Genomic DNA, 25,258 nt, shown 5'->3' on the forward strand with positions numbered 1-25,258 from the left:
TTGGATAACTATGTTATTCAAGCAGTATGAATTTTTTGTGACATATAATTACATCGAAAGGAAGAATATTGGATAGTTACGTGATGTATAATCGTAAATATATCTATATTATGATATAAGTACCTGTAGAATTTAAACTTTGCAACTTTGTTATGAGGCGAAGAATAATGAATAATGAATAAAGAAATTGAAATAGTGATAATGATATTACCTTACCGTATACGTGATTGTGAAATCAGGTGACTATAATGACCATATTGCATACTAAAATGAAATCGAATACTTGTGTAATTAAAATTTTCTGATTTTTTTTCCTACTTCGTATTTTCAAATAATTACATTATTAATTTACTTAATCAATTCTTAAGGATGGCAATGATTTTTATAGAAACACACATTTTATATCATTTTCTTGGAAACATAATTGCAATCGCAATCTAATCTAATCGTTCTTCTTGTTGAATATATCAATACATTTCTTTTTTTTAATCAAATAAATTCTAAACTCGTTTCTGAATTAGCATACATCGTTCAATCGTTATTATAATTATGACATCATTCAATATTATTATAACTTATTCAATAACGTGGCCAAGAACTGTCCAAGCTTGGCCATGTAAACAAAGCAAGAGTGGCAATCAAAGCTTAGAAATTCGGAACTGAAATTGAACTCCGCCTAATTTATATTACCTCTCGGACAATGTTCCAATTCAATTTTGACCAACACGAAGAAACCTATCAACCACACGTGGAAACCCTCGAGCATTAATAAATTAAACCTATTATTTAATGCTATTTCCAGAACTAAAAAAAAAAAAAAAAGAGAGAGAGAGAAAGACTGGAATTATGTAATACATTGATTGAAACAATTTCAAAAGCCTGATTAATCTGAGCATTAATTTCACGAGTTATATTTGAATGTTTATCAGGTATTAGAGAACGTAAGTTATCGGAGCGACAGATAAGCTCGTTTCGCCGCGGAAAATATGCGAAGATCCTTATCATTCCGACATAACATGCCGCGAATAATCAGGTGACTGAACTTTACGGGCCAGTTTCAAAGCTTGCCAAAAAATTTGACCGATCTGTGCCAATTGGCCGCCGATTCCTTGAGCCTTGCCTCTTCCTGCCTCTTGGACCAACGAATCAGAAGGACATTATTCAATTATCTCGTTGTTTCTTCGATGATTAGCATTGGATTCCTCGTGAATCCAATTTCTTTACAATTCTTCGTGGTTGTTAGAATTTGCGTGTTCGTAATTTTCGAGAAGCTGAAGATAGGAGAGCGAAAATAAAAAGTTGAGAAAATCTAAGGATAAAGAATTTCACTGACCTGTCAACGTGACATGCTTGATTGATACATTTTAAAGAGCAATCGATTGGCAAAGGCTAGGAAATAGTTCAAGGATCTTGTCAAAGCCTGACACAATCCAACTAACTTAATCTCTCCACGATGCTTTCACGAAGCATCCCCAAGAAATGTTATCCTAAATCCACACAGACCTGACCTGTTCTAGGTGAAGAAAGTCACTGGAACTCCATTCGCGTATTTTTTTTTTTTTTTTATTTTATTTACCATCGTTCAAAAGTTGAATTGAAGAAACGTTTCACAGGATTGTTTAATTAACGATAAATTTCAAATTGGTATGGAGAGTGATGATACTCACTTGAGAGGCGGCATCCACGAGGAAAGTGGCGGCAACGAGCATCAGCAACAGCAGACAGCCCCTCGGCAAGGTAGAGTCCCTCATGATGAGGACCTGTTCGTCCCAGTTCTTCTCCTATCGTGCCCACTCGCGTTGCTCTATCTTCTCTGTGCACTTGGATCGTTCGAGGGAAACCTCTCGTCAACGCATGACGAGCGGAGTGGAAACGCGCGACCGGTCCCCCTTTCCAAGGCCACTTTGAAATCTTCGGACCTTGACGAGCCGATCACGACGAGGAGGAGGGCCACCAGCCACGGGGAGCTTGGACGAGTACGAAACTTGCCTCGAGTCGCGGGACACACAGGAACCGTACAACAGCGCACCGGTGTTCGGTAGCGTCTGAAAGGCCGAGCGCGCCGGCAAGATAAAACTTTTTCAAAAGCCCGGTGCTTTTCCCTCACCCCGCCGGATCGCCGACAGATTCAGCCGCGTTCCCTTGCGCTCCGACACTCTGTCTCTCACCCGCAGACTTCCTCTTTCTCCCGCTCTATCTCTATCTCTGTCACAGTTTCCCTCTCCTGCTAGGCCGTCCACCTCTTCCCTCTCGCTTCCGCCTACTTTCGCGCCCCTGACGGCGTCCTTGTCTAACCGTGCGCGTTCCGCTGCCGTGGTCTATCCCCACCACCGCCGAATCCACGGCCCCCCCTCCCCTCCTGTTGACTCCTTTGGTCCGTCTTTCTCCGTCGTGCTCCCCCCACCCCAAACCGTCTTTCTCTGGATACCCCCACCCCGCGATATTTCGCGAGGATCCGTTGTCTTTCTCGTTCCGCAACTACGTACGTGTATCGTCTCTTTCCGATACGGCTCTTTCTCTCTCAACACACGTAGAGAATGGGGAGAAGTAAGTTGTTCCTCCAACATCCCTTCCACGATTCACAATCGTTCCATGCTCGCACGAGGCGACCGGGGACCAAAAGTGGATGTACATGTACGCGGTTCTTTTAATGAGATTAAATTGCAGGTCCTGGATACGTCAAGAGTTTTTTTTTTTTTATTTTTAGAATTCGATGGAATATTAAGATATTCTTGAAACTGAATTGTAGTGTGAAAGTTATGGACAATCTTAAAGCAAGATCAAAAAGGTATCATTCGTTATTATCCCAATCCCAGATATGTTTAAAAGTAAATTTTAAAAATTCTAATTCTAAAGTGTATTTCGTTCTTCGTGATATCGATCTTTCCAATTTTTTTCTAATTCTACAATATCAATCTAGGTTATCCGGTTGAAAATTCAACGAGAAAACAAATCGAATGGCCATCAACAGCGACGAGTCATTCCGGTAGGAAAAAGAAGATAAAAAAGAAGGGAAAAAAAGAAAAAGGAGAACCGCGTGCGTTCGCCAACGCGTATATTCCTTCCTTGTTTCACCCGACATAACCTCTTCGTTCAACCGGAGGATCTGTTGCGCTCAGCAACAGATGCGAGGGTGATCTTTTTTAAACGGGTCAACCTCGCCTCACGCGTATCCACTCGCATTTTCTCCAACGAGAAACGAAACTCGTGGACCTGGACTTCGTATATAGAATAATTATAACAGTCAACCCGTTGATTATAGTCACATTAATTCGTGATACATAACCTATTACAACTAACTATGATCTACAAATTATAACATAGAAAGAAACTTAGAAATTCGAATACAATATATTTAAATTAAGAGTAGACAATTATACATCATTGTATTTAAAAGAAAAAAGAAAAATCACATTTTTTGGTAATCTAAAATTCATTTAAGACTTTAATAATGTCTTGAATTTTTTATATATTGTTTGATTTTTTTGTTCGAAAAATATATCCTATTATATAAATATCCTATTTTCAGCTAATCTAATTACTTTTATGAAATATTTTATATGCACAATTTTAAAAAAATAAATATGTTACAGAATAGTTTCACAGAATAATATCTTTTAATCTACGAAATATGATTAATAAAAGATTTCTAGATAAAAGGAGAACTCTTATCATCGAAGGAAAAAAATATATATTATTTAAAGATATCCTTATTTCAAGGAAAGAATTGGAAATCAAAAGAATGTGATGTGCGTCAATTAGAAAAGCACGCATCGATCAATGAAGGAAAATATTCTCTTGATCTTTAAAGCATACAGATACGTGGAAAAAATGAAGGAGAATATCCGTCGTGGTTATAAACTTGACCGGTACGAGGCAAAAATGTCCAAATAAATTTCCTAAAAACAAAGCAAACTTGTCGACGATTTATAGTTTGACAGCTGAATTCCTCGATTGCGTGTGCCCTTCGGCAGTTTTTAGACAGTAGCTCGACCTTTTTTTTTTATTTGATCGGAAGATCAGTTATTTTCAGTTGTTTATCTATAACTCTTCTCCTTCAGCATTTACTTTATCTTTTTTTCTTTCTTCTTTTTAAACAACCATCGAATGAATAATTAACATCATATCCGATAACTTACGTATATTAAACTATATTTAGATTACATGTAAAACATTATTATTGGAATATATTAAATTAAAATTTAAATAGAATTGAATAGATTTTCAGAGAACTGAATGAAATTAACTTGCATTTATTATTATTTATATTGAATCATAGTTTAAATAAAGCCAGTATTAAATCATACTACTTGAGTCAATCAGATAAATTTAATCACATTATTGAAAAATCATAATAATTGTCGAGATATTATTATAAAAATGAATAATTCAAATAATTCAAAGATTCGTGATAATAATATTCTAAATAATTAAATATATAATATATTTAAAGATTTTTTTTATATAGATAATACGATCTATGATCATTTTCAATGAATGTATACAATCTGTATTAGCATATATGTATAAATATATTATATTGATAATATATTTAATACCTGTTAATCTAATTAACTTATTATTTTTAATTAACTCTGCGAATCAATGGCAGCAAAACATAATTTATTACAATTTTGCTGTCGGTAAAAAAGTTAAATTTAAAAGTAAGTAATTTAAGTTTAAGAGAGTTAGCACGCCCTTATTTATATCTGTTTCTGAAAGAATGTGAAAATTTTTTCATAATTTTATTTAAAAAAAATTTATATCTATCTTATCATTTATATAATATATATGATATATTTACCTATTTTATCATCAATCGATATATGAATTATTAGAAGTTGTTAAAGTTATATTCTGAAATACCGACCTCAAAAAAATTATAAGTATTCCTTGTATTTCTAATATGATATAAATTTTATTCATATAACTATTATTGATCCTAAAACAATAAAATGAATTTTCACAAGTATTTAAAATAAATAAATGATATGTAAAATATTAATAATTCAATTATTATTTTTATTAAAAATTTTTTAAATGATATTTAAAAATTTTATTATAATTATAATAACTTTAAATAATACAATGTAATAATATTCAATTACTATTATACAACTTATTAAATTCCATTAGGTGATCCAAAGATACGTTATCATAATGTCAATGAAAAGACATGTTATAAACGCAATACCAAAACACGATTATTTATCAATGCAAAACTAATTCTTTAAATGAATTTAATATATTATTTTATAAATAAAATATAAACATTCAAACATTTCAATATATTCATAATATTATTGCGATTTAAACACGATCATCATTTTATCATAACACTAATTAAAAAAATTAAATTTCTTTCTATTTAATTCTAATTTAAAATGCAGAAGATTAGATTATTTCGCAATTTTTTAATTCAAATCATAATAATTATAATGCAATTTTAATAATGCTTTCGCAGCATTAATAAAAAAAATTGCGATTTGTAATGTCCATGATATGATGATTGAATGATAGATCGACAAGTATATTGGCTGATAAATCTTCTGCTATTACTACTACTACGTATTAATACTACTATTATTATCATTGCTATTTTTAAAAACGAGCAAAGTAATAACAATATAATAACAAAAATAACTTTCTATTCTTTGAATAAAAAAAAAATTCAAAAGATGAGAAGTCATTCGTTGCAGTTCTCTTCATGGCAATTTATCTTTTTCTGGCACAATATTCGCTGAAACTCTGAAAATCTAGACTTGATATTTTTTAATCCCAAATAAAAAAAAAAATAACAAAGGGAATTAATAATAATCGTAATGATCATTGTCCGCACATCAGCAAAATCTCAAGCACAACGCTCGTTTCGAGATTTCTAGAGACCGCGAAAATTCGAAAAATCGATAGGCAAAGCCAGAAATGAGTGACATTCTTTACTCGTTCCAGTTTTACCCTCGATTCTTCAAATTTTATTTCCAGAAACAAGTTGTCACGCAAAAATGCCCCTACCCGACTAGAGACTGTGACAATCTGCCCGGCCCTACCTATTTATAATTAGCAGACATACCAGAAAATATACTACCTGGCAAAATAGGCACACCAACACATTTATTGGTTCTCATACATGATACTCGGGCACAAAAGCCTACATTAGGGAAAATGTTCCGGAACACCCGAGCTTGGCAAACTCGCATACTCTAACTTTATGTACCATTTTCCTGAAATCGACCGACAATGGTTAGAAACTATTGCGTAAAACGCGATAAAATACATGCATTTTTTAATTTTAACTTAATAATTAATTAGATACCTAGCAAGTTAATGTTTTTTAATTCAATCTATTTATCAATAAATATACTTTATGAATTTAATGAACTATTAATAGTTTTAATATCGAATAAAGGAAAATATATAAAAAGAAATAAATTTATGTTTAACAATTAATTATAATTTCATTTATAATAATTAATAATAAAAAATAATCAATCCTTAATATTTATAATTTAATTAATAATATTAATATAAATTAATCATTAATATCTATTATATTTTTTTAAATATCTATTTGTGCAAACCTATCCTGATCTAATACATAAAATATAAAAAAGAAAAAATATTATCATTATAAAATTCTTATAAATTCATATAAAATTCTATATATATAACCAATCAATCATTTATGTTGATTCAGATTTTTCGTCCTATGATATGAATAGAATATCTAAAATTATACAATTTATTAGGTAATATTATAATGGTAAAACAATAATCAATTTTATCAAATTCTTTCTTAAAAAATCATATTATGAAGAATTTGTAATTTTAATATTTAAATAATTATTATATTATTTAATAGTTAAGTAAATATATTATAATTATTAATAAAGTAGATAGTAAAGATTATCGAATCACAAATTCAGAACAAAGGGAAATATGTTTAACGATTCGGCAATCAATCGAACGTGCATGAACATAAATTAATTTTTGGAAAACTCATATTACAAGAAATTTTTTTTTTAATTTGATGAAATAAAATTAATTAATTATACTTTTCATTGATTAATAATGAATTGATTACCGTACGTTTTTCTTTAATACGAATAAAAAGATAATCAAAATCTATCTATTTTCAATAATTATGTAAAAAAAAAATAAAACATTATCAGATTAGAAAGTCATTAACTATAAATCTTTGTGGCATATGCTATAAATTATTTTTTTGAAATTATCTCAACGTAATTGAATAATTTGCACAAATAAAAATTATAAAACAAATGTATGTAATTAAAACTATATAATAAAATGATACAATAATTAGATATAAATTATATAAATTTTAATTCAAAAAATAAATATAAACTATTGGTAATCTTATTAACAGTTAAATAAACAAATAAAGAGAAAAAAATTAATTAATTTATAATGTTTAAGGAATTATTAAATAATTGAAGCCATCAATAATTTATTAATTAATAATTTATAAATTCAATAATAAAATATATGAAATTACTTACTACGCAATCACATGTATATCCAGTAACATGAACTGTCATAATTTTCGGGAGAATAATACGTTATGTCATAGGTTCGTTTAGAAGCTTTCTAATTGGTTCGAGCAACATAATTTCCTATTCCCTGTTTCTTTTTTTGTTCTTACTCGCGCGAAAAATTAAAATATTGTACTTAATTTAATTTATTATTAATTTTTATAAAAAAATAATTTTAAAAAAATCGAAATTCCATAAAAATTATTAAAAATAAAAAGATAAATTATACAATATAAGATAAATTTATTTAATATAAAGATTAATCAAATTAAAAAATGTCAGATGTTATTAAAAATGGAATTTAATTATTCATTTATTCAGAATTCAAGATTTTTATATATTAGTAATTATATAATTAAAAACATTTATTATTGATAATGAGAATATTTTTAATATTGTCAAAAGTAGATATAAATGGAATCTTGTCTATGTTTTAGATGGTGTTATCTATCTTACCTTTTTTACTTTATCTAACTTATCTTTCATTTTATTTATAAATTCTTCAAGTTAAAAAAATATTAGTTTTTAGAATTCAAGAATTTTGAAAAATTTTTTTAATTTAATAAAAAGATTAATAAAAAAATTTGAATATTATTACATTATATCTAAATCAATTCAATCATTTAGAATATAATCTAATTCCGGCAGATAACCAAGTTATTTACATATTCATTTAAGTAGCGCGTTATTTAACAGACATATACATTAATAGAAATTAAAAATTTAATTATTACAAAAATCATATAATTATTTTTTCTTGTATGAGTTATTATTGGTTCAAATAATGTACTTTGATTATTCAACATCAAAGAATATAAAAAAATAACATAAATTTAAAATGATAACATAATGATAACACATGATAATATAAACATAATAAAGTTTTCATTTTTTAAATTTAATTGATTTAACTAAGTTAATTAAAAAATCAATCAAAAAAATAAAAAAATTAGATTTTTATAAAAAATTATTAACAATTAGAAAGAATTGAACACTTGGCAAATATCAAGAGTTCAAAAAAGACATATTTAAAATGTTTATTGTATCATCTGTAAGTATTTTGTACAGATTTATTGTTTAAAAATTAACATATGAATAAATAATTTAAATATGTAGTTCTTTTTTTACTTTGTTTTTTCATATATGATACAAAATTAAGTTTTAATTACATAAAATGTTGTTATTCACTTAGATAATTATAAAATACGCATGGTGTTGAAATGATAATAGAATTTCATATCTATAATACAAATACATGTGTATTTGTACTTTCTTATATAAAATAAATTATATAGAATAATTTGTGGGCAATTATTTCATTGTAAAATAGTCTTTTAAATATTTACACTAATAGTGCAAGAACAAAACTCACTATTTTATTTCAAAATATTATTCTTCGATTAATCTTTAAAAAATATTAAGACAATTTTTTAATTAATTTCAACAAATGCTATACAAGAAACATAGTTTTCTGAATCTAATATTGATTAATTTCATACAATTTACTTATATGTATGTATGACTTATATTAATAGTATGGAAAGATGTGTTATTACACTTTGGCATGATTACTTTTTACAATTTGTTTTTGAAGCTAAAACAATATAGCGCGTCAGTCTCGGAGAATAGGAAAGTATTTAATTATCATATTTTGTCAGTCTTTTCCTCATGATTAATTATTAAATTTATTAAATAAATACATTCTCCACAAACATTTAATAATAAAATGATGTAGGAGTAATTTTTTGTATATAAAGTTTCTTTCTTTCTTTTATTCTTAATGTATTTTCTTTGCATAAGAATACTTTTAAGAAATCGTTAATTCACTTTGTAAACATAAAACAGCCATGAGATAGCTAACATCTTCATGATCAAATGCTATACTTTTTTTCTTTTCTTTTCCTTTTTGAACTTGATCAAAATTGGACTATCATTGTTGAAGGAACATCTTATACATGGCAGGCTATTGAATGTGTTGTTTCTTTTTGACTAATTCCACTAATTGTCTATACCTCGCTTGGCATTCATCCTTCAAAATATAACATCAATTATAAGTTAACTTATTGATAAAAATTATAAAATATTCATAAATCATACTTTGCTTTTTCCTTCAACGCAATTTGCAATTTTCTCCCATCTATCTGTAGATGTGCCTTTAGGATATTTTATAAGGGCCGCTTCCAGAGCTCTTTGTTGTTCTTGACTCCATTCGCTAATATTATCCACAATCTCCGCACGAGTCTTCGTCTTTTTTGAACGTTCTTCTATTATTGTTTCTTCTACGGACGTACCAGGTTTTAACCCTTCATCTTTTATCTAGTAAAAATAAAAAAAATTATCATTATGATTAAAATTAAAATCTTAGGACAGATTAAAAATTAACCTTTTTTGCCATATGTGTAACTTCGAAAACTGTACGATTCATCGCATCTGCGATTTTATCCCATCTTTCTGATGTACCACTAGGAAATTTTTTTACAAGTTTTATTAATTCTAATATATCATCATCAGTCCATAATCCCCCAGAAAGAGCAGGTTTCTGATAAATATGATTTGTCTGATCTTTTTTGAATAATTCTTTGACATCATTACCACTTCTTTCTTGTGGAGTGAAACCAGTTCTGCGTTTTCTTGTGCGAGACGTAAATTCTGGTTCTAATTGTTCATTCTCTTGTATTCTAAAATCATATAAAAATTCTAAGCATATTCAATGAGAAAAAAATATTTAATAAAAAAAAAAAAAATAGATTTCATTTAGAACAAACATTTCACTCACAATGTTTCTTCTTCTTCCTGTTTTTTTCTACGTTTTCTTTCTTCTAACATACCATACATTACACGCACAATATCAGGTATAGATAGTGTAAAAGCTATTATCCATCTTGGAAATTGGAATGGAAGAGTATTCCAAATAGTTGGTGTAGGAATTTTTTCCAAAATGTCTGCCAAATCTGGTACATCCATTTTTCCTTTTTTATTCTTTTTTTGCATTTTTTGAAGTTTACTGCCTAAAACTTGTTCCTATAACATATATTATAATTAATTAATAAAAAACTTAATTTTTATCTCTTTTAATAATTATTTTACATACATATGTATATCTTTTTTCAAAATAAGCAGCCCATGCAACTACATATTGTCCAATCGTAATGAGTAAAAATAAAATTATTCCTAATTCTAAAAGTCCCATTTTCCGTACATGACGATAATAATATACAGCTGATCGCCAATTTGGCAATCCATTAATAAGCACATTGTCATATCTCTGACGTTTTCCTGGATCTTTCAATATATCATATACAGCAACTAACTGAAAATGAAATTTATTATTTCTATGCAATTTGTTTTATGATTATGATAATATATGACTTACTTTTCTAAATTGCTGTTCTGCATCTTCTGCAGAATTTTTATCTGGATGTAATTGTAATGATAATCGTCTAAAAGCTTTTTTAATTTCTGAAGCATTAGCAGCCTAAAAATTTAATTCATCAGTCATTCTTTTTTATAGAGAAAATTAATTACATAAATAAAAGCAATCAGAAAAGAAAAAACCTGTGGAACACCAAGAATTTCGTAAAAATTTTGGTTGACTTCTTCGACAACATCAAATACTTCCAATTCATCATTATCCCAAGCATTTATAACTCCATATATATTGAAAAAATATAAAATTCGAAAAATTAGTAGTAATGACACTCTCATTTTTTTTATATGCTAAGTATATACATTCATATCCGTTTAGAAAATTTTGCCTTTTGATTTAAACACGTTCGTTGCTAAAACGCTATACTATGACCATTTCACTCAAATTAAATCAATCTTCTATAAAACAAATTGAAATATGTTAAACCTCTAAGTGCCACATCGCAAATTCAAATGAGGTTAGATTCAGAAAACGTAGGCCGTGTGTAACGATAAACGCGTTAACGATGTAGAAAAAATAGAATTTATATTTGTGTTAGTATATCTGTTGCACTGAATTAAAGCACTATTTTCAAATCGCGATATGAATTTTATGATCACTGATCTAATTTATCGACTAAGGATTATCATCTATAAAAAATTTACTTTAATATTTTAAATTATATTAATCATTTAATAAGAATTTCATGTTAAAATAAAATTATATATAATTTTTTACGTAATCTTGTATAATTCTTTCAATTATTAACATTAAATGTAAAATATGTATTAATTTAATTAAATAAAGATATATATATAAAATATTTATATAATATATAATTTATTAAATTTTTTTACGAGAAAGATTATTTCATATGATTATATTTTATTTATCAATCCAAATTAAACAATCAAAATTAAATTTAAAAAGTACATGATTACGATTCGTAAGGGACTGTATTTCCGATATAGCAAATATAGTGTTACAAATATGATACACAGATGACTCCACCAATTTTGGTTATTCGAGGCGCGGCGCACAGTGTGCTTTTGCATTCGCATGTATCACCGTCCAGGCTATTCGATCGAAAAATGTGTCTTCCGCTATATTTAAGTGCGATTACACGCACTGTTTTTACAAGCTTTCGCCTATAGGAGGTACAAGGTTAATTGTTGAATCGCGTAAGCGTAATTCGGACCGGTAATTGGAAAATTCCATGGACTCGTGGGTCAACTAAACGGAAACCGCATCGTTAATTCTCTGGCCACAGATGGTCATCGTGGCGAACTCATCCGATTTCCATTGATTGTATTTATAGTGTCCTCCAGTTTATTTTTGCATGCGGTTCCTTTGAGAAAAAGATGCGCCTATCCGCTGGCTGACAGCTTTTCTCGCATTGTAAGTCCCTTTAACCATAGGATTATAAAATTAGGAAAATTTTTGGAAAAAAAATCAAAAGAAAAAGAAAGAAGAAAAAGATGATTGACGACTATAGTAAGGTCTTATTTGCATGTGTTTGGTCTGACGTGATGTGTGGGTGTGCAAGTCTATTTAATACATTTCGTTGAACGTGCAATTCGATTGCTAGCCTCTTTATTTCGTTTGTATTATAAATTCATAATCGTGTTTGTCGTTTATGTCGTCGTTGTCAATTATACCAACAAATACAAATTTTTATGGGGGAATCGTTAGATGCGTTATGGTACAATAAAAATAAATCGAATAAATACATAATTAGACTATACCATGAAGATGTTATTCTTAGCATGAAAACGTAACGTTAGAACTACGAAAGACCATTTTTACCTGTGCTAGATTCTTTTTTATATTTCTATTTCAAATATATCTTCACGTTATCTATGTCAACCTATAACTTTTAAAAAAGTACGAATTTTCTTTCACATTTATAGTTAAAATATTTTAGTTTTCCGTTATTAATATTCATTAGTTCTTAATGAAATGATAATTTTCCATTTGTGTCATTATCTACATATAAAGTATTTTTGTTGCATAATGTATAATTATCAGCAATTCAGAATGCAATTAAGCTGTATTATAATGGTTGAAATATTATCATAATATATCACAAATAAATTTTTATATAATTTATCAAAAATAAGTTTTTATATAATGTTTTAACATTAATACTTTATATCTAGTTAAGTTGCAAACATTATTTTCCTATTTGTATAATACATCCAGTTATCATGCCTATATTAATCATGCTTTAAATCATGCTCACATTTTTAGCTCTACCATATTGTCCCTATGTCCTTTAGTATGGTGGTTTCTCTTCTTATACGGTAAAGGAGCCGGATCTGCCTAGCTCAAATTCTGGATACAAGCAAAATATAAATATTATAACATTGAATACAAAATGGAGTCTGCTATAGCTGGACGTAGGCGGACAACCGCAAGACATTCAGCAGAAGATCAAGCTCTTGATCAGATAGCTAAAGAGGTATGACTTGATTACTTTATAAGAATGTAATAAAATGGAGTTGATAAAAAAAAATAATATTAAAACCTCTAAATTTTATATAATTTACAAATTGTATATTACCTAACAAGAATGAAAATATGTTAATATGTGTTGCTATAAGTGTGCTTGACCTTCAGTATTTACATGTGTGCATGGCTCTAGTAAGTGGGGATTTATATCTTTTTTGATAAGTTTATCTTTAAAAGAGAATGTGTAAAGGAAATTATTAAATAGGTGAGACATAGGTGTATATTGTATTTCACAATTATTAATCTATAGTTAATATTTTATTTTTTGATTGAAATTAAATATAAAGTAAGTATTTATTGATCCAAATTGATATTCCAGCATGTTTTCATATAAAATCTAATAATATTATTTATCTAATACATTTATGACAGTGCTTGTATATCATGTGTCAATGTGTTAATAATAAATTGAATGTAAAACTATGTTTTTGGTAACAGGATGGATTTTCCATACATACTTTCAGGCAGAAGCTAGATTAGCTGCTAGAAGACAGGCAAGAGCAGAAGCTAGAGAAATACGAATGCGAGAATTAGAAAGACAACAGAAAGAGGCAGAGGAGAATGCAGATAGGGTATATGATATGTGTTCAGGTATTTCTTTAAAAGAATTAATGCTAAAAAAAATTTTGTAGTGCAATAAAATATTTCATTTCTAATTTTTCAGCCGATGTGAATAGAACAATGAGAGTAACTCCTGATTCTGTAAGAACGTCACGACTTCTTACGAATTCTAATAATTTTCAATCCAGTCGTAGATCTTCCGAAGATTCACTGGAAGATGCTGGCCTAAGCAGAGATCTTAGGGTATTTACATCTTTTTCTTTTCTCACAATATAAATGATAATTAAAACAAACTATATATTTCTTCAAATATATAAATATTCTTTCAAATTTTTATTTTACAGTTAGAATTAAAAGAATTTGAAGAAAAATTTAGAAAAGCAATGATAGCTAATGCTCAATTAGACAATGAAAAATCTTCATATGCTTATCAAGTCGATCTGTTGAAAGATAAATTGGAGGAATTGGAAGAAACAGTTGCACAACTTCGTAGAGAGCTTAGAGAAAAAAATCGGGAGTCCGAACAATTGAAAAGACTTAGTCAAACATTGAAAGATGAATTAGATGTATGCCATGCACAACTAGTAGAAAGAGATACGCTTATACAAGTAAGTAAATAGAAAATTCGTATTAATATATTATATTCATTTTATTTTTATAATTAAAATATAAAATTATTTCAGGAAAATGGTCTAGTTATTATTGATGATGAAGGAAGTGAAAATGAAGATAATGATATAGAAAATGGCTCACGTCCTAGACGAAGAGTACTAGTCAGTACAGAAGCAGCAGAGTTATTGCAAAATGCTGGAAAAGGTTCATTAGGTACATAATTATAAAAAATAAATCATTCTTTTCAAAGAAAAAAATATATTAACATAATAATATGTATGTATTTCATAATAAATTATAGATGTCCGACTGAGAAAATTTGCTTCCGAAAAAAAAGAATTGCAAGACGAGATACGACATCTAAGATTGGAATTAGAAGAAACAAGAAATCGTATTAGGTCCGAAAGATCGCCTGGTTCAGTATTAGGTTCGTATTCTTAAAATATATTATTATCAATAAAAATTTTCTTATATTTTAAATGGTAACATAATATTTAATATTTTAAAATTAATTATAATATTTTTTTCTAGGCTGTTTATCAGATTCTGAAGATGTGCAACGAGAAGCAAACAAGCTTTTAGCAGATTATAAATTTAAACTCCAAAAAGCTGAACAAGATATGTCTACTTTACAAGCTACTGTAGCCAGGCTAGAAAGCCAAGTAATACGTTATAAATCGGCAGCAGAAGCATCTGAAAAAGCGGAAGATGAATTAAAAGTTGAAAAGAGAAAATTACAAAGAGAAGTAAGAAATTTTATTCGATATTTTTAACTTCAATAATCTCGTTGAATAAAATAAACGAGGAATTTTTGTTATAGGTTAGAGAGACTCAAGGACGTGTAGAAGAATTGGAAACAGCAAATTCTCATTTACAAAGGCGATTAGACAAACTTAAAAATGCAAAATCTGCTCTATTAAAGGAGCTTTGACGAGACGATTTCTTGGGATCTGTACAATGAGTCTGCCATTTCGATTCACTAAGAACCGTGTGCCTCATAACACGAGATACTACTTAACGCATTGCATAATTTATGCGAACGGAACACGTACATATAGTGATCGTTACGCGGATTTTATGATTTTAATTGATTTTTATTTGTACAATATTGCATACAAGTATGACATTCCAAAATGGCCACTATTATACAATGGTTTTTTGGAATTTTATACTTGAATTAATTATATACTAAACTGCTGTGAAAAGAAATCGCTGTTTTATATTCAACACATTCTTTTCTTTTCTTTTATTAATTTTTTTCTTTTTTTTTCTTTTTTGGTACTAACAATTATTTTGCAAATTTTAAAGAAAAAAAAGGAAAAGGAAAAAAGAAAAAGAAATAACAGCCTTTTCGATGCATTTGAAACACCGAATATTTTTTCGTGAATTTTGTAAACAGTTATGGAGTCGATTCGTAATATATTATTTGAAGGGAAAAATATTCTGACTCGTGTATTATAAATGGAATTCAATATTCTTTCTGCCTTTATTTTTTGAGGCACAATCTTTCATGTTATTTCAGTTTTTGCTCATTAGAGCAACATTGATAATAATTAAAAATAATTAATCATATTATAGTTCTTCACTAATTTATGATATACGGGTCAATTAAGACATTGCGTACGTCGATGAGTGTAATTTTTGTGTTACATCGAATAATTTATAAACAATATTTCTAAAGATACAAAATATTTATAACTCCTACGAGAAACGTGTTATAGTTAAAGCTAGCATTTCGAATGGAAGCAACCAGTCTACAATATTCATTTTCTACTGTGACCGTTTACTATATAAATGTTTTTAATTTTTTATATCATATTTATATCTGAAAAAAAAAAATTAGAATTTGTATATTTAATAGGATGATAAAGATGAAACTATTTCATTGGCACATTACACTGATAAAAAGAAAAAATATTGCTGCCTAATACAATGATGGTATTCAATTTTTTAATCATAATATTTTTAATCAATTGAATTGTCTCCAAAACTGATATTTTTTATTCCTCGGACTGATGTGAAATAAAAGAAAGTAGATGTATGATAGTGTGGTCTTTGTACATTCGAAATAAATTAAACTATGTTGTTGAAGCTATATAATATTCTTGGTATACAAATTTATTATATATATTTTATATGTGATACAAGAAAAAAGTATTAAAACAATTATTTATGATCTTGTCAGTGAGAATATATTTAAAAAAAGTAGCGAGTCGAAAATATAGAAAAAAAAAATTATTTAATTATATTTAGTTTAATAATTTGAAATATTTTTAAATTATTTTTAATTTTTATTAAGTCATCTTTGAAAATCTTTTAAAGGATAATTTTTAATTTTAGAAATTATAGGAAACAGAGAAATATTTTTTATATTTCATTAAAATCTAAAATTCAATTGCACCATTCTCTAAAAAAAAGTTACTTTATTATGATACTGTATATGCGCGTATGCGCGTGAGTAAGTTTAAATACTTGTTACATCTTAAAGAAATATTATCTAACATATCATAGTTTGTTACTTCTATATATTTCATATGTAATTAAATTGTATAATGTAGATCAAGATTAAAATTAAGAAACACTTTTTGTTTTGGTTCTTGCAGGAGTTTGTGGATTGGTTGGAAGCTTGGTTGATTTTGCAATTAAAGATTTATACACTGGCATTGGTCTAGCTTTTACTTCTGTCATTTTGCGTAGTTCTGCTCTTTCTAATTTTTCTTTCAACAATTTACTTTTTTCTTCTTCTAATTTTTTTGCTTTTAATTCTTCTTTTTTCTTACTTAACTTTTTATCAAACTCACTTTCTTGAATTTCTTTTTTTTCATTTAATTCAAATTTATTTGTTTTTTTTTTATCATTATTTGATTTTTCATTTTTAATAATAGGTTTTATCAGATGATTTACATGTTGTTTTATTTGTTTTTTTTTTGTATCTATGCAATCTATTGTAACATTCATAATATTAGGTTGTTTATTTTCTTGATCATTGCAATTCTTTGTTTGTCTTTCTTCAAGTTGCTTGGAATTATATTTTTCTTTGCTATGTAAGTTTTCTTTAGATAAACCATGAATCACAACAGGTTTAAAGTTTGGAACAGGATTGGCATGGAATACTCTAGATTTTTGATTCTGTTCCTGTAACTGTTTAACAAGTTCTTTCTTTTTATTAGCAAGAGATTTGTTCCTTTCTTCAAAACTAAATGGACATGGGACTACTATTCTCTTTTTTGTGTTTTGTTCTTTTACTGGATTTGATTTTAAAAATTTGGGTGCAGGTTTTGCATGAAATTCTGTTTTAATGCTATTTGTTTCTTGAATCTGTAAATTTTTCAATTTTTCTTCCTTTTTCTTTTGAAACTCTTTATTGCGAGTTTCGAAATTTAATCTTTTAAGTTTTGTACTTTCCACAGTAGATTCTATACAAGTATTTTCTTTTTTAACAATATTTGAAGTACTCATGGAACGAACAATAGGTATAATTTTTTTCTGTTCTTGCAAATTCAGTTGAGAATTTGTCGTATGCCGAGTTTTCTTTGATTGGGTTTGATTAAGTTTTTCTGTAACTTTTTCCGTAATTGTAGCTGATTTTTTGTCTACTTTTTTTAATATTGATGAATTTTTTAAAATATTAATTGGTACAGGATTTGCTTTGATTTTATATTTCTTCATTTCTTCAAGCATTAGCATTTCTCGCTTTTCTGGATTTAATATTTTAGTTTGTCTTATTCTCTGCTTACATCTTAATGCAGGAGAAATTGGATAAGTAAGTTTTAAGGGAGATCGTTTTAATTTCATCAATTGAGTAGGTTTTAAATCTTTATTACTCAATGTACGAAATCTCTGTGGTGTTCCATTTTGAAATTTGAGAATTGCTTCTGCAAGACTTATAAATTGATTTGAACGCTTACGACATTTTATTAAGCTTGTTCTTCGATACTGACAAGTAAGTACTCTAGATTGTGATTTGCCTAATGAACATTGTTTCATAGATGTATTGGATTGTTTTTTTGGAAATATATTTTTTTCAATTTTTGATTTCATTGATTTTTCTTCAATTTTTGTAAAATTAATTTGTGAATTATTTTTTTTCATTATATCATTATCTTGAACATCTTTTGATTTATGAATAATATGTTTAGATTCTGACAAATAGATGTTCTTTTTAATTTTCTCAGGTATAATTCTTGTAGCTGTATGTTTAGATTTCATTACTTTAAATGCAGAAGTTAGTTCAGTTATTGGTATATTCCATGTCTGATGAATCTTATTAGATCTTTCATCTAGAGTGAAATTTTTTAGAGATTTCTTTGATTCATTTTCATTCTTTTTTCCTACTGAATGCTTTTTATTGTCATATGGTATAAAATATGCTACACTATTACGTGCAGGAGATTCTGTCTCTAAACTATCATCAAATTTCACTTCTGTTATTGATTGATCATTTTTATTTTCATTTAGACATGATAAAGATGAATTTGAATATGTAGTAGATTTTAAATATATTTGCGGTTTGTGCACCTCATGTTCTACTTCAAAATAACTATCAGAAGGAACTTGAGGACTATGTGTAAAATCTGCCCATTGTGGAGCACAACAATTATCCATCATTTTTAAAAAATTGTAACTGCTAAATAAATATAACAGCGGATATTACGTTGAATAATATTGAATCATAATCTGAAAAGAAAAAATATTAAAATTACGAAAAAGTGTAAAAATATTACTTACTTTGTTTACCATTTTATTTATAATGGTATATCCACCTTTAAAGTATATATGAAGCAATTAAAATCTTGCAATCTTTACACAATTCGATATAAATAAAAATTTATATCTTACACAATAATTTTTTTATAATTTTTTAAATTTCTTATATAGTAAGAATACTTTTATTTAAAATCTTTTATCAAATATAGAAGGTACCAGCAACTGATTAACAGATTCGTTGACAAATTTAAGTTTAAAATTTTCTATCTCTTCAGTTGATTGGTTGAAAATAATGCATATAATACAAAAATGAAATATCCCTAGCATTATTATGAATATTATATCAGTTGTATTTATTCATTCTTATACAAATAAATCGAATGATTAATCAAATTTATTTATCGTTATGTGAATTGTTTATATAAATTGTGTTATACAATAATATTATTAACGACTAATTTTATGCATAAATTTGTTATCAAGTTTGGAAATCTGTTTATTACCAACAGACATTAACCAATATCTATTAGCCAATAATCAATTAGAATTGAATTTAATTTTTCACATTAGAGATTAAAAAGTTTTTTATTCTTTTTTATTTTTGTATCGTTTGATAAAATTTAACGAATAGAATTGAAATATAACAATTTTAACTTTAAAAATTCATAGGATCAAAATTTATGCAAATGTAAAATTACATTTTAAAAATCACTTTAATGAGTTTCCCATCATTATACAATTTATATTAAACATATTGTTGATATCATAAATTTTATGCAACATTCTTTAAATTTATAAATATAATGAAATTGAAAGTGAAAAATATCTTTAAATTCTAGAAATAGCAGTCTATATTTTAATGTATGTATAGAATTATATTAATGTAAATTAATTACTAGAAATAAATATTAAATAATCTATTATATTTTTTATACTTCTCAAAAATAAAAATATACAAGCTGTTATAATTATAGTATAGTAAATTCTTAAGAAAATTGAAAATTATAATTGCGAAAAAAAATTATGTAATAGTTATGATTGTGAATTTGCCTTAAACCATAATTAATATTTTTGTCACGAAAATATAATTTCAAATCATTTATTGTTCATTAAATATTATTCTTTATTATTATTATTAATTATTATAATATTAATAAATATTATTTAGTAATAAAAATTTTTTATTTTAATTACTTATAACAAAAATATTTTTTTATTCATTATTTGACATTGAAAAATTAAAAAAAAAATAAATTTTTTATTAAAATATGTTAATAAAAAAAAATTTCAATTTTCTCCTTATATTATATAATATAATATATAATAAATATACTATATAATATAATAATGTTTTATCTATATATATATATATATATATATATTTATACATTCATTCATGCATTATTATTATGTATATGCATAATTATTGTTTGCAATATATTATGATAATTATTATATTTATATGTTACTACATTTTTAATTTATTATTTTTTACAAGAAAAAATTTATTTTATTGCATAGTTTACTTAGTTGACATATTTATTATATATATTATACATAGAAAAGTATTATTCGCATGGTATGAAATTCGTAGTATCGAAATTCACCGCTAGGTGTTCCCTATCTTCAGAGACATTCTCGCAAGTGGTTTTGACTATTCTAGTATATAATACACGCGTTTCAAACCCATGTAGTTATCGCTTCTCGGCCTGATGGCTAAGATCAAAGTGTAGTATCTGTTCTTATCAGCTTAATATCTGGTACACTCCCCACCGGGAGTCAGAATATTAGTCTGATTTTTGGAACCGGGCGGAACCCCGGGGCTTGCTCCGCTTCTGCCGCGAGTCGGCTCGGCATTGCAGTGCCGTCGAGATCGGCTCAATAAATTATACCAAAAATTAAACAACTATTTTAGAATTTAAAAACATAAGTCATATTTCAAAAAATATGCTTTGTTTTATTTTAAGAATGTTAGAAATACAAAGCATATGAAGAATAAAAATTATGTTAGTGTTCATCATTCCAGTAAATGACCATTAAAAAAATAATATACTATCAATGCTGCTAATCTTATTAACAAAATTAATTTGAATTTTAGTCATTTTTTGATGCCTTTTAAATCGAACGAGAGATCGGTTGATCCGAACTTTTATCGAGTTAAAATTCATTTTGGTTAAAATTCACTCGAATTTTTGTTTGTTCAATGCTATGTATTGCGCGTGTATACTCTTCCGAGCGTCGTTGAATAAAAGAGAGGATTTAAAAACAAAAGTTAAATATTGATTTTTCACAATTTATTTTAATATCTATGCATATTTGAATATATTATAATATATAATATTCATATTACACAAATATATATATATATATATATACGTATATTATGTATATATTTATTATATCTTATATTATTATTTTACATTTCAATAAAATAAAAACATATATAATTTGACTTCATAATTAATCATTATGAAAATTCATAAAAAGATAAATAAAATAAAATAGAAATATAAAAAATATAAATGCAAATATAATATAATAAATACAAAGTAAAATATATACATAAATATCAGATTCCATTCTAATTGATTGAGAGAGATTGGTGGACTTATGTAATTTTTAAAAAAAAAATTTAATAATAATAATAGCAAAATTGAATAATATTGGGCTCAAGAAATAACCCTAAATGTATAAGGATTCTATTGATGTATTCTTTCGTAATTCTCCGTGTGACATCGATATATAAATTAATTATATTAATTATGAATGTTGTTAAAGCTTCAGTTAGCACGATTCTGTGCGAGACTAAAATTTAATCAGACATTTCTCTACATCACAATTGTTCAAGATCTTCTTGTAAACTTGTATTCCATGTAACATCTCTTGTACAGTAGGAAATTCTTCTGTAAATAAATATAAAAATATGTAAATAATATATAAAAATATATAAAAAATAATATAAAAATGTATATTTTCATAGAAAATAGATAAATAAATAAGATTAATAATAAAAAATTTTTTTGTTAGAGAAATAAGTTCTTCCCAAACTAATAACTGTTTTCGTTAGAAGATTTCATCAGGTCATTAATAGATTCCAGCAAGATGACCAACTGGTAATTCGGAAAAGATAATTCCACAATAAAATATAATAAATATATAATAAATAAAATATATAATATATAATATATAATATATAATATAATATATAATATATATAAAATATATAATAAATAAAAATAAAATTAACAAAATAATTTAATCTAATTCAATTATATTTTTAAATAAAATTAGAAAAGCTTCTAAGATTAAATCTATTCTACGAAAATTTTGAATAAATATTAGTATTTTGTTTTTACTTTTTATGGTACGAGAGCAAAAAATAGACAATGAACGTACGACCTTGTTATGCTGTTTCATTCGTTAAAACAATTCGTTAGAACAATAAAAAAAGAATGAACGTTTAAATTAGCAATGCACGATTTTTAATTCTATTGATATTATCTTTATAAAAATCTTATGTATTTTTCATTAAAAAAATTTTTAAAAATTCGTCTATTTGACATTCATGTTTGAATAACATTCTTATTATTATATTTAACAATATGATACTTGCATGACAATCATTGAAATAAGTACATAAATGTGGATTATAATCTTCAGAATTTATATTCTTATAAATTCTGAATATTTATAATATTATATTATATTATATTTATAATAATATATTATATAAAAATTTTAAGAATATAATAAATTATGAAATACATAAAAAAAAATACCAGGAATTTTAATTTCATATAAAAATTAAAAAAAGAAATAAATAATGAAAAAATTGATATATCATTTGAAATATTTTTGCTAAATTTGATTTTTTTCATAAGTTAACAGATTCTTACCTATATAGAAGTTTCAAAATGTGCAATTTTAGATCCTGCGAAAACGTCCACTGAATTGCAACTATGGATAAACCTAATTTTAACATAAGTTATATCGTTGCTAAATGTATCGGACAAGATCGGATTTGTTCGCGAAACTTCGTATACGTTATATATTATATAAATTTATATATACGGTACATATATAATATAATTATATATATAGTATATATATAGTACAAACACATATATTGCTTTTATCAAGCAACATCTGCTTTGTGCGGTAGTGTAAGCATATGTGTTTTTATATAGTGTAAGCATTAGTTTAAATTATAATTTCAAATTAACCTTTTTAATTATTTATTTATTTATTTCCGATATTTTATTACATCAATCTTATTTCTATGAACAAATTTTAACTATTTTTGTATTTAAAATCTGTTATGCACCGTCTTTCCCGTTCTTCTTTATATGTTAGTGTTACGAATATAGCTTGAAACAAGTGCATTTATATTATAAATATTATATATTTATATTAATTTAATTTAAATTATTAAGATATAAATATAGTTAGAAAACCACATATCTTCTAAAGTATAAAGAGAATATAAATAAATAAGTTATATAAATAAATAAGTTATATAAATAAATAAATATATAATATTAAGTTTAATTAAGAAAAATGAAAATTTGTTTACTTTCATATTATTAAACATATCAAAATAAAAAGATTGAAAGAAGCATGAGGCTAAAAAATATTCATGAAACTAAAATTTATTAAAAAATCAATAGATATATAATATATAAAAACAATTAATATATATACAGTTATATATAGTTAATATATATATATATATATAATATAATTATATATATAAAAAATCTTAATATTATTATTTGTTATAGCGATATAATGCAATGAAGAATTGAGAAATATTTATCATATTGTTATTTTTTAATCAATCGATACAGATAGATAAATAAGATTTAAAAGGTTAGAAAGTTTTTCAATATTATCATTATTATTATATTAATTTGTATAAAATCAATGATGTGATCATATTTAAAAAAACAAACAACAAGTGTTTCGAAACTTCATATGCAGCAAAGAAACTAAATTGATAATATTTTTATTTCCGACCGATGTAATTTTTATCAATAAAATTTTTATCAATAAAATTTTAAGATATTCGTTCATCGCCATTGTATAGCTTTTAACTTTAGATAGAGAATAATAATGGCTATCGGAAATAAACAGCGATAATAATAGATGATTGAAATGAAATTATAATGATACAAGGATATTAGATTCGATAATTTATTTTTTGTATCGACTCAAATCGCGATTGATATCAAAATTTAAAGAGATAATGTTTTAAATTTATCTTAACATAAATCTGTTAATTAATAGAGTTTATATTACTCTATATGAATCTCTGAATAAATAGATTTGTTTACTATAAATACAATCCATTTCTTCTTTAATTCAAATGTTTTCGTATATATCAAAGACATGTAGACGTTTCAGCTCAAAAGGATAATGAATTCTACAATCATCTAGGGACATTTACATCGAACGAATCCTGAAATCTGTCAAAATTCACGATCTAGGCAATCGCTTAGATATTTTTCTGTTATAATGGCAATTCATAAGAAAAATTCATTATTTTATTAAGTGCAGAAATTTGTTTAATTTTGAATAAGTAAATTTGAGTAAGAAAATCAGAATTTTTCTTCATTGAAAAAATGTTTCATAAATAGAATTTTCATGATGGTAAGCTGTTTTCGAAGTCCACTTCGACCAAATTCGGTTTAAACCATTGAATCAAAGGAGATATATCAGCGGCACGAGGATCTGCAGAAATACCTCTGGTTATATTATTCCAAAGCAGTATGTAAGTTTGTGGGTGTGATTTTAGCGATTTCAATATTTATGCATTCAAAAAGATGAAGAATCACACAGATGACATTTCATATTGTTAATATATTTTTTCCGTTTATAGAAGATTTCGTCCATTGAAGAAGTCAACGATCAA

The 25,258-nt window shown here is 26.1% G+C and overlaps 4 protein-coding genes, 1 non-coding gene and 1 pseudogene across 25 annotated transcripts in view; 2 read left to right on the forward strand and 4 right to left on the reverse strand.

Moving 5' to 3' along the window:
- The window catches only part of LOC122717267 (basement membrane-specific heparan sulfate proteoglycan core protein-like), a 154,580-nt gene extending 152,363 nt beyond the window's left edge, over nucleotides 1–2,217 (reverse strand). For 5 of the 14 annotated variants that reach the window (XM_043941170.1, XM_043941167.1, XM_043941164.1 and 2 more), the window contains exon 1: nucleotides 1,668–2,021. In XM_043941170.1, coding sequence (XP_043797105.1) covers nucleotides 1,668–1,751 — 84 coding nt within the window. In that variant the 5' untranslated portion in view covers nucleotides 1,752–2,021. Of the gene's footprint in view, nucleotides 1–1,667 lie in introns of all 14 variants that reach the window. The other 9 variants (XM_043941175.1, XM_043941174.1, XM_043941173.1 and 6 more) reach the window with 4 other exon arrangements.
- LOC122716981 lies at nucleotides 1,933–7,556 on the reverse strand (annotated as a pseudogene).
- A 1,282-nt stretch (nucleotides 7,557–8,838) lies between these two features.
- Nucleotides 8,839–11,562, reverse strand: LOC122717084 (dnaJ homolog subfamily C member 1-like). The gene is made up of 7 exons (XM_043940805.1): nucleotides 11,106–11,562; nucleotides 10,924–11,025; nucleotides 10,642–10,860; nucleotides 10,327–10,571; nucleotides 9,934–10,228; nucleotides 9,648–9,866; nucleotides 8,839–9,579 (listed from the first exon to the last, which is right to left on the reverse strand). The coding sequence occupies exons 1-7, from the start codon at nucleotides 11,253–11,255 to the stop codon at nucleotides 9,514–9,516; spliced, it is 1,296 nt and encodes a 431-aa protein (XP_043796740.1). The 5' UTR covers nucleotides 11,256–11,562; the 3' UTR covers nucleotides 8,839–9,513.
- A 304-nt stretch (nucleotides 11,563–11,866) lies between these two features.
- LOC122716963 (leucine-rich repeat flightless-interacting protein 2) lies at nucleotides 11,867–16,742 on the forward strand. 8 transcript variants are annotated; one of them, XM_043940560.1, is made up of 9 exons: nucleotides 11,867–12,354; nucleotides 13,207–13,417; nucleotides 13,932–14,058; nucleotides 14,132–14,271; nucleotides 14,373–14,636; nucleotides 14,712–14,853; nucleotides 14,942–15,067; nucleotides 15,172–15,386; nucleotides 15,461–16,742. In XM_043940560.1, the coding sequence occupies exons 2-9, from the start codon at nucleotides 13,334–13,336 to the stop codon at nucleotides 15,569–15,571; spliced, it is 1,209 nt and encodes a 402-aa protein (XP_043796495.1). In that variant the 5' UTR covers nucleotides 11,867–12,354; nucleotides 13,207–13,333; the 3' UTR covers nucleotides 15,572–16,742. The 8 variants fall into 8 exon arrangements, with proteins under 8 accessions (XP_043796495.1, XP_043796494.1, XP_043796499.1 ...); XM_043940559.1 differs by having other exon boundaries at nucleotides 13,236–13,417; XM_043940564.1 differs by having other exon boundaries at nucleotides 11,869–12,354; nucleotides 13,906–14,058.
- A 242-nt stretch (nucleotides 16,743–16,984) lies between these two features.
- LOC122717190 (targeting protein for Xklp2 homolog) lies at nucleotides 16,985–19,437 on the reverse strand. The gene is made up of 2 exons (XM_043941017.1): nucleotides 19,404–19,437; nucleotides 16,985–19,317 (listed from the first exon to the last, which is right to left on the reverse strand). Exon 2 carries the CDS (start codon nucleotides 19,246–19,248, stop codon nucleotides 17,212–17,214), a length of 2,037 nt encoding a protein of 678 aa, XP_043796952.1. The 5' UTR covers nucleotides 19,249–19,317; nucleotides 19,404–19,437; the 3' UTR covers nucleotides 16,985–17,211.
- Nucleotides 19,438–21,043: 1,606 nt separating this feature from the next.
- Nucleotides 21,044–21,234, forward strand: LOC122717389. The gene has a single exon (XR_006347208.1). It is a non-coding gene; the product is annotated as a U2 spliceosomal RNA (small nuclear RNA).
- The last annotated feature ends 4,024 nt before the right edge of the window (nucleotides 21,235–25,258 follow it).

Source organism: Apis laboriosa, unplaced genomic scaffold (assembly GCF_014066325.1).
Source record: "Apis laboriosa isolate Shangri-la unplaced genomic scaffold, ASM1406632v1 scaffold4_cov146, whole genome shotgun sequence".
Classification (NCBI taxonomy): Eukaryota; Metazoa; Arthropoda; class Insecta; order Hymenoptera; family Apidae; genus Apis; species Apis laboriosa.

Excerpts from the sequence above, each read along its gene's own strand:
- LOC122717084 (XM_043940805.1), bottom strand. The coding sequence starts at position 11,255 with ATGAGAGTGTCATTACTACTAATTTTTCGAATTTTATATTTTTTCAAT. Across the intron at positions 11,026-11,105 it reads AAATTCTTGGTGTTCCACAG|GCTGCTAATGCTTCAGAAAT; the intron begins GTTTTTTCTTTT and ends TTAAATTTTTAG. Across the intron at positions 10,229-10,326 it reads CAGGAAGAAGAAGAAACATT|AATACAAGAGAATGAACAAT; the intron begins GTGAGTGAAATG and ends ATATGATTTTAG.
- LOC122716963 (XM_043940560.1), top strand. The coding sequence starts at position 13,334 with ATGGAGTCTGCTATAGCTGGACGTAGGCGGACAACCGCAAGACATTCA. Across the intron at positions 13,418-13,931 it reads TTGATCAGATAGCTAAAGAG|GCAGAAGCTAGATTAGCTGC; the intron begins GTATGACTTGAT and ends ACATACTTTCAG. Across the intron at positions 14,854-14,941 it reads TGCTGGAAAAGGTTCATTAG|ATGTCCGACTGAGAAAATTT; the intron begins GTACATAATTAT and ends AATAAATTATAG.
- LOC122717190 (XM_043941017.1), bottom strand. The coding sequence starts at position 19,248 with ATGATGGATAATTGTTGTGCTCCACAATGGGCAGATTTTACACATAGT.